The sequence below is a fragment of the Hyalella azteca genome, unplaced genomic scaffold, assembly GCF_000764305.2.
Source record: "Hyalella azteca isolate HAZT.00-mixed unplaced genomic scaffold, Hazt_2.0.2 contig5692, whole genome shotgun sequence".
Classification (NCBI taxonomy): domain Eukaryota; kingdom Metazoa; phylum Arthropoda; class Malacostraca; order Amphipoda; family Hyalellidae; genus Hyalella; species Hyalella azteca.
The window spans coordinates 109,847-119,004 of NW_025935874.1; the positions used below are offsets into that span (position 1 = coordinate 109,847).

Sequence of the window (9,158 nt, forward strand, 5' to 3'; positions counted from 1 at the left end):
TTAGATTGGTTGTTGAAGACTTTGACCGAATTATCGGTGGCTCACTACAGGCCAATGTTAAACCTTCTCTAATCCGCCTCAACATTCGTCCCCGGAAGCTCATTCACTGCGCCCAACTTCTGTGATATCTGATAATTAAAAAGCTTAAACCATGAAGTTAAACTGTTCTCATCAGAATTAGTTGGCTGAGTTTTGGCACCGCGACAATCAAGCCCCGATAGCGAAGCATAAAGAGGTTTAGAAGATTACCTTCACTAGATTTCGCTGGACGAGTCCACAGGCGTGGCCGTCGTCAATGGCAACTTAAGAGGTCGACTTCACGGGATTGGTCATCGTCAATGCATGCTACTTGACTGTAGCTGGATGGTTACTTAACAACCAATTTAAACTTACCGTGGCTTCAGAGCCTTACCAGACGCCGCTCAGATCTAACGTGTCATCTACAGCGTCACAACCTTGATGTTGGGCGAGTTGATTTTCTTAGATAATTTTTTTCTAATGAATTTATATTAAATATAAATTTTAAATATAAATATGATATGATATAAATATTTATAATAAGTATTCGTACGAACGAGTTGGCTTGTCAGAAAATTTTTTATCGTCGTTAGCATTATTTTTGATAGTCAGTTTTTGTGTCAAGGTCAATTAAGGTAAGATAGTTGTGGATTCAAGTTGTCGTGCAGGCAGGTCAGTTGTAAAGTCAAGTTGTTGCTTTTACGCTTACATAGCTGTTACTGGTCTGCATTTTCTCGTTTCTGGACTGTACATGTAAATGGCACATGTATTCATGTTAACCGTCTTCCTCCGTATGTCACTCTCCGGGAACTTAACTTTCAACTTTAATTATACGTAAACTATTGAGTGTAGCAACCTGAGGACGTTTGTACGCAACAGAGAACATTTTAAAGTTGTCGTACGTGGCGGCAACCATCAGTGCAAGTCATTTTGCGCTCACTAGAACGTATCCTTTTTGGGAAGTAGGCGCGTGACAATATTGCTCCGGGTTAAGGTAATATCATTTGATTTTATATTTCATCACAGACATTTTCTCCTACTGTTCTTAAGTTGGTCTGAGAAGCTAACTGCGTTGCATAAATTCTTAAAGGTTCTTGTAGAAGTTCTTGAAAGAACAATCCCGCATTAGATATGACCCTGTTTTGAAAAAAAGGCTACCAGTTTGTTCTACAATGGTTCTACCAAAATCTGTTTGGTAGTGTGATGGCCTAACGAAATTTGGATGATTGCCCGAAGGTAGCGACTCCTGGTCAAAAGGATGAGCATTACTCGATATTTTAAGGGAGGGAGTAGGTGATTGTTCAAGTAAACACCCCTAAGAACAAAGGTGCCTCTAAGGCGGCTCGGCTCTGCATTTCCAACTTGTCGGAAACATGAACAGGATTTTGGAATTAGAAAATTATTCGCAGACATCCCTATAGCTTACCTCGGAATTCAGTTTCATGAATAAAAATATAAGATATGAGAGGAGGTCATAACTGAATTGTCACCGGATAATGAAATAACGACCGTGAAATAGTAATTCAACCTAAATATTTAATTATAAGAAGTATCTTCAGTAAAAAATCGAAACAATTATTTTCATCATGGATTTATGCTTGGACTATAATTTTTATAATTTTTGCCCTGACCCGGAAGCAAAAAATTTTGTCCATCCAATCTATTTGTTTACAGAAACATTGCATGCATTTATCATCCATCATCTCTGAAATGCTGAGGGGACCGAGGGTGCTGATGATGCTGCTGTCCGTGCTGCACGGAACCGGCGTAGCATCAACGGGCTCATCCCGGTACCGCGTGCACCCCCAGGCAGGGTTCGGTATCGCTGATCCTGCGGCAGTGGTGCACTATACATCGTCTGCCATACAGGTAAGGTTATTAAGTTTAATTTAATTGCGCAGAGTTATATGAAACTATTTTTAAAAGGATAATTTAGCCACTGAAAGCGTTTCAATTAGGTTTTAATAATAGATGTGTTCTCACATGCTATGCTCCGGGTCGTATTAGTCACTGTTAGTGCATTGAAATCCTTAGTTTTTTTTTCACTTTAATATATCTTAACACAAACACAAATATATCGATTCCAATGTTGAACAAGTCGCTTGATTTCACAGTAAAATTAATAGCTCTAGTGCAAATAGTAATTGTTTCTCCGATTCGAGAAAGAAACGCGGGTTTGTTGCTGCACCTTAAATGGGAACGTATGGGTCAAAAAATCTATAAATTTGGCTTTTCCGTTTTCTTGGCTCATTTTATAGCTGCTGAAAAAGCGCGTCTAACCCAGCAAACCGCATGCATGTGCGTACTCTAATTTGTGGGTAAAGCAATTTTAAAAATATATAATATGAACATTTTTTAACAATTAATATGTACAAAGATTTCTCTAAATTAAATCTGTAGTTATAAATTATTATTCTCGTTAATTGTAAAGTGTTTGCACTCGTTTGAAAGCCATAAACAAGACGCGTTTAAGAAAGCTAAATTCATAGATGGAGTGAATTAGTTTTGCGTTTAGCAGTTCTTAATTTTTATTAAATGACCATTTTATAAAAATTATTACAAATTTTAATTTGAAAAGGTATTTAAAGATTCCTGTTAATTGCAAAGGGTTTGCACTCGCTTGAAAGCAACAAACGATGTGCGTTCAAAAAAGAAAAAGCACGGATGTACATGCAATGTTTTTTTGCGTTAGGCCATTTTGAACCTAAATAAAATAAACATTTTTAATATGTATAAAGATCGAAAAAGTCTCATTTATATCTTATTATTCCCGCTAAAATGGACAAGAATAAGTCTAAAGATCGACGCGTGCTGGTACCGTAAATGCAACTAAATGGCAATGGGAAAGCTTGAGCTACAATATCAAGCAACTTATTGGCATATTATTCTTTTTATAATAAATTTTTACTTTTTTTCTTCTTTTAAAAATTAAAATTTACAAAATACATCACTTTAAAAATTTATCTCCTCGTATGATTTTCAAGCCACATAATTAAGAGATATGTCATTCGACTCGTAAAGACCATACCTAGCGACTCTAAAAGCCCTTTTTAGCGCATTTTCTCATTTCTGGAAAAAATGCACTATTGTGCTCGGCATGTCCATCCGTCTGTTTGTCCTTCCATGACTTCACGTTTTCGTCGACGAGAAAATGCGCTCTCTGTCACGCACTGCAGTGAGTACTGAGTTATTTTTTTGAGGGGGGGGAGGGCCGGGGAAGGGATTGGGGTGGGAAATAAAAAATGGAAAAACGCACATAAAAAACATTAGGAAAAATCGAGAATCTAAGTTCCAGATCCGCTAGATAATTATGTTGCAAATCGAAGGAAATGTGTCTCGATATTGTAACACGTTAATGCAAAAGTTAAAGAAAAATTTAGAGTACCCCCTTCTTTGCCGTTTTTTATTAATTTCACGTTTCTCTATTTTTTACGCAAAAATCACACAAGAAAAATGTTTTTATTTCTATGTTTCACGTATGTGTGTGAAATTTCAGGAAGATCGGTAGATAAATGTAGAAGTTTTTCTAGTACCCAGACGGTCCCCTTAATGACCATTATAGTAATGATTTTCACCTAATTTTTAGGAAACCTAACAATTTTTCTAACAATTTTTGAATTTTGAATTTTTAAGAACTCTAAACAATTTTTCCTAATTTTTAGGAAAAATAGTTTTCATAATTTTGATTTGTTTCGTTGCCATCCTTTTCATGACCCAACCTCGAGAAAACTAGGATACGTCATATATCAGTACTTATATTATCAGTCTGCTTATATCACAAGTTCACAAGGAATTTAAAACCAAAGAAAACACCAAGCAAATTTACCATATCGATATTGAAAATGTTTCGGAGTCCAGCTCCACCATCAGTTCGAAAAGCAAAAAATTAATAAAATCATATTATAAGTCAAAATTCTAGGACAGACATAAAACCTAAACAAGGCCTAACATTATATCGAAAAACAGGACTCGATTGGAACCACTTAGTCCTAGCGGTCACGAAAAGAATATAAAAGCCTAGCGATTCACTATTTCCAGATTATATGAACTATGAGACACGGTTTTAGTTTGAAGAAATGTAGAGACTCCAAAACTCTCAAATCCGAGCAGCCAGAAGTGGAACCGAGTATCCTGAAATCACTCTCAGTTACAGCCACATCGCACTGTTCAGCATGGAAGCGCACGAAAGAATGAGGAGGCTTGGAGAGAGGCAAGGTAGAACGATAGCTCCTGCCACGGTGTTCAGAAACCCGGATGTAGAAGTTCCGCTACGTCATTCCAACGTACGCAGATGCGCAGCGCGCACAACTGAGCTCATAGACCAGGTTTGATAGCATCCGGGCAGGAATAGCGTCCTTATACCTGAAGAAAGAACCAATTTTGAAATTATTTAACAGCAAAACATGCAAATTTATATTCGGGAAATATTTCATAAACAAAATCTTCCGTTCTCAGGATATAGTTTCAGACGCACTACCAAAATAGGGCAATGTGCAATAAATAGTTTTCTTACTATCACATTCAGTCACAGTTTCAGAAAATTTGTTAGATAAGAAGCGTTTGATTTTACTAAACGCAAGGCATGATGGAAAACCATTAAGCTGAAATATATTACGAATGAATTCGGATTCCCAATGCATATCATGGAAGGTAGAATAAACCCTATAGCCGCGGTATATCGAAGTTTGAAGACTATTCAATTTGAAACGAAACGAGCAGAAGCTAAAGCTCATACCCAAGCCGGTAAATGTCGGTTTTCAATAAACGGAAGTCTGAAACTGATTTTCGATAAACGGAAGACTTTTTCGAAACTTCACTTTTCCACTTTTCTGGTTCGTTGCCTGGCATATTGTACGGTCTTCCAAAAATTCATAAGCCTGATTTCTCTTCGAAATTTCAATTCCGACCTATTTTTGCAGCGGATAATACCCCGAGCTTTAACGTAGCTAAATATTTAGTTCCCATTTTGAATTGTCTAACTACTAAATAATTTACTGTTGATAATACCTACTCATTTGTCGGCCGTTTGAAAGATTTAACCGATGTTCAGCACCTGACTATGGCTTCGATCGATGTGGAAAATTTGTTCACTAATATTCCTCTTACAGACACTTGAAATCTGCCTCAACTCTTTGTTTAAGGATGCGAATGATCTGGTGATCGGTCTTAACCTCAGTCTTTTCAAAAAGTTTTTTTTTGAATTATCAGTCATGAACTCTTTTTTCATTTCGCTGGTAAACTTTATAAGCAAGTTGTTGGTTTAGGAATGGGCCCTCCCCTTGGTCCCACACTCGCTAACATTTTCATGTGCTTTCCTGAGGTTTCTTGTTTGAATGATTGTCCCATTGATTTTAAACCAATTCTTTATAATAGGTATATTGATGATACCTTTCTGATCTTCCAGCATCCCTCTCAAGCTGGCCTTTTCTTTGATTATCTAAACCTCAAACATCCTTCACTAAAATTCACTATGAAATTAGAATCCAACAATTGCTTGTCGTTTCTCCATTGCAAAATTACTAAGTCTGGTGGTCGTTTTCAGACTTCCGTTTATCGAAAACCGACATTTGCCGGCTTGGGTATGAGCTTCTTAATTTAGCATCTGCTCGTTTCGTTTCGAATTGAAACGTTTGAATTTCTTCAAACTTTGGTATACCGTGGCTCTATGGTTTGTTCTACCTTACATGATATGCATTTGGAATTCGAACTCATTCGTAATATATTTCAGCTTAATGGTTTTCCATCATGCCTTGTGTTTAGTAAAATCAAACGCTTCATATCTAACAAATTTTCTGAAACTGTGCCTGAATGTGATAGTAAGAAAACTATTTATAGCACATTGCCATATTTTGGTAGTGCGTCTGAAACTATGTCCAGAGAACTAAAGATTTTGTTTACGAAATATTTACCGAACATAAATTTGTAGGTTTTGCTGGTAAATAATTTCAAAATTGGTTCTTTCTTCAGGTATAAAGACGTTATTCCAGCTCGGATGCGATCAAACCTGGTCTATGAGTTCAGTTGTGCGCGCTGCGCATCTGCGTACATTGAAATGACGTCGCGTAACTTCTACATCCGGGTTTCTGAACACCGCGGTAGGAGCTATCGTTCTAACTTGCCTCTCTCCAAACCTCCTCATTCTTCCGTGCGCCTCCATGCTGAAGAGTGCGAAGTGGCTGCAACTGAGAGCGATTTCAGGATAATCGGTTCCACTTCTGGATGCTCGAATTTGAGAATTTTGGAGTCCCTACATATCTTCAAACGAAAACCGTGTCTCAATAATGCGTTTACTTCGTATAATCTTTAAATAGTGAATTGCTAGGCTTTTACAGTATATTCTTTTCGTGACCCCTAGGACTAATTAAGTTATTCCAATCGAGTCCTTTTTTCGATATAATGTTAGGTCTTGTTTAGGTTTCATGTCTGTCTTAGAATTTTGACTTATAATATGATTTTATTCATTTTTAGTTTTTCGAACTGATGATGGAGCAGGATTCCGAAACGTTTTCAATATCGATGTGGTGATTTTGATTGGTGTTTTCTTTGCTTTTAAATTCACGTCAAATATCAATACATCAATTTACGCGCTGTTAAATTATCCTATATGTAGCACATTATAGATTAATTCGAAATATTCCAAATAGTACAGAGAATCTTGTACTGATTACAACAGAGTATCTCATTATTAATTGAAACTTAGTAATCAATTATTACGTCATTAATCCATACAGAACCGTACATTATAATAATTACGTAGTAACTCGTTATTAATTAATATGGCGTAGCCAACTATAAACTAATACACATAATGATTAGTTATTTCTCACTTTCAGGAATTTCTGATTGCACTAAAATTAGTTAACTTCTTGCAGTGTGCTCAACGGTGCTCGATTTCTGGCTCATCTGTCTTCTCCGTCACTGAAGAAAACACAGGAAAAGTGAGATGCAGAATTGCATCGTCTGGCTTCCGAGCTGAGAACCTCACCGCCGGCGCCGCTGCTGCAGGAGAAACAACCTACGTCGACGTGAGTCATAAACAGCATACAGAAGCCGGGCAATAACATCATTTGCGGTCTTGTTTGTGAATGAGTTCTTAATGGCAGAATAACATTAAAGTGGCTCGGAAAAGTCCTGAAACTTTCACAGTATCAACCCTTATATAGCAGGGGCAGGATGGCCCAGTGGTTAAAGTTCAGAATACCAGGGATTGGAGTAGAGGCGCGGGTTCGATCCCAGCTCTGTGCGCCAGTTTCTGGTTAGAATCATAAAGGAGGCCGGGCGGTTAAGCACAGCAGAATTGTAGCAGTGAGTTGCGAGTTCGAGACCGCAACAAGCTGTGAATATTCTGCGATGTTAAGAATCGGCGACAGGCCTACGGCCTACTAAACGCTGTAACCGCTATTATATATATATTTTGAAAAATATGTCTGTGTGCAGGGATAAAGGAAATTGTTGGAAGTTTACTGGAGCATAGAAAAGATTTGCTTCGCAAACGAATGGCTTCTAAATGTGATATAAGGTTTGAGATCTTATGTATTACAAAGGCATTTTTTATTTCATTTGCAAAATTAATTCATTGTTTATTTTAGCTATATTTACTTATTATTACCTTGACTATCATCAAAAACTTTAAACTTCGGAAACTTCCGCGAAATTTCTGCTTGAATTTCTCAACAAAGACCATGGATAACTCCATTAGAAATATTGTCAACTCGCATGTACATCGATGGTTTTTAATCTAGACGAAACGTCTGATTTTTTGCGGTGACTTCAATCAACAACTTTGAGCAATACCTTAAAGTTCTTTTCATTTTTCACTGATGAGAACTTGCAGTGTATCGGAAATAACGAGTTTAATTTTATTCATATTTTTTATTATATTACAGCTTTTTCTATAACTTGTTCACACCGCTAGGGAGTTTACGTCACGTTCACATCAAATTCTTTAGTCATCACCATCCGACCGATCCTCACACCAGCAAGTACTTACGTTGCCATAGGTATAATTATTTTTTCTTCATTCATAACTTGTGATGTGTAACTTAACTGTCATTGCCATTAGCTAGTCAATAAAACACCTTATATCCAATTTCTATCATAAGTTAATTCAAAGAAACCGCACATTCGCCCCATTCCTCGCAATGTGTGGGCCATGACTGACACGTATCCAACAAACTATTCAACAACGACACTTCGTAAAGATTCAATACCCAGTCGAGCCTCGCATGCGCAGCCACTAACGGCCGCTGCGTTGACTCTGTTTAGCGACCAACGCTATCTACACTGTTAAAAAAATTATCGTTAACGGTATTACCGGCGTTTCAGTGACCGGTCGGCACGTGAAAAGAAACACCGTATCACTGTTTTTATTCTAATTTAACACTAGAAATCCGTAAAACATCTAATAAAAACGGCGAAATAGTTTATTTTCACGGAGCGACCGGCAACTTGAACGCCCGTGGGACCGTTTTTTCTAACAGTGTATAGTTGTCTGTGAATAATCAATATTAATCACAAATCTATTACTTTGAATCAGTAATGTTACACCTCTTTACCACTGTGCGACTTTGAATCAAGTTTCAATGTCTAAACCAAAATAAAATAATCGAAATGAGGTATCCAAAGCAGAGTTGGGTGAATATCAAATTATTGTTTAAATTGCGAGACGGAATGGAGTGCTAAAATAAGTACAATTCGTAGCAATTAATTCAGCTCTCAGCAGAGCCATAAATCGTGCTACGTCTAATTCATTTAATTTTTACCTGAACTGGAACTAAACCTTGCTCATGTACAGGAACTTACCACTGCTACTGAACAGGCACTTACCACTGCCGCAACAACTCAAGGTGAGCAATATTTACCAGAAAAATGAAATCCTAATAGCATTTATTCATTTTAAAAATTAATTTCGGACGGGTTTTGGTGCTTTACAACGCTCAAGCGCGCAATAATTTGTTCAATAATGTATATTTTTGCGAAATCTTTGTTTAGTGAGAACTTTGATATTAATTCGATGGCTACATTACCCATAGAATGAGTGTGCATAATCTAATCGCTTTAGATTCTTATCCATTACACATGCACAATTAAGTTCCACTTGTCGAATATTTCTCATTATGTGTCAGAAGCAAGGCTCGTTT

The 9,158-nt window shown here is 37.1% G+C and overlaps 1 protein-coding gene across 1 annotated transcript; it reads left to right on the top strand.

The window, feature by feature from the left end:
- Positions 1-413: 413 nt before the first annotated feature.
- On the top strand, positions 414-8,864 carry LOC108682928 (the record flags this gene model as incomplete). The annotated part of the gene is made up of 4 exons (XM_018172188.2): positions 414-466; positions 1,693-1,887; positions 6,891-7,043; positions 8,813-8,864. Coding segments are annotated over exons 2-4 (391 nt in total), but the record flags the coding sequence as incomplete, so codon positions are not given.
- Positions 8,865-9,158: the final 294 nt, after the last annotated feature.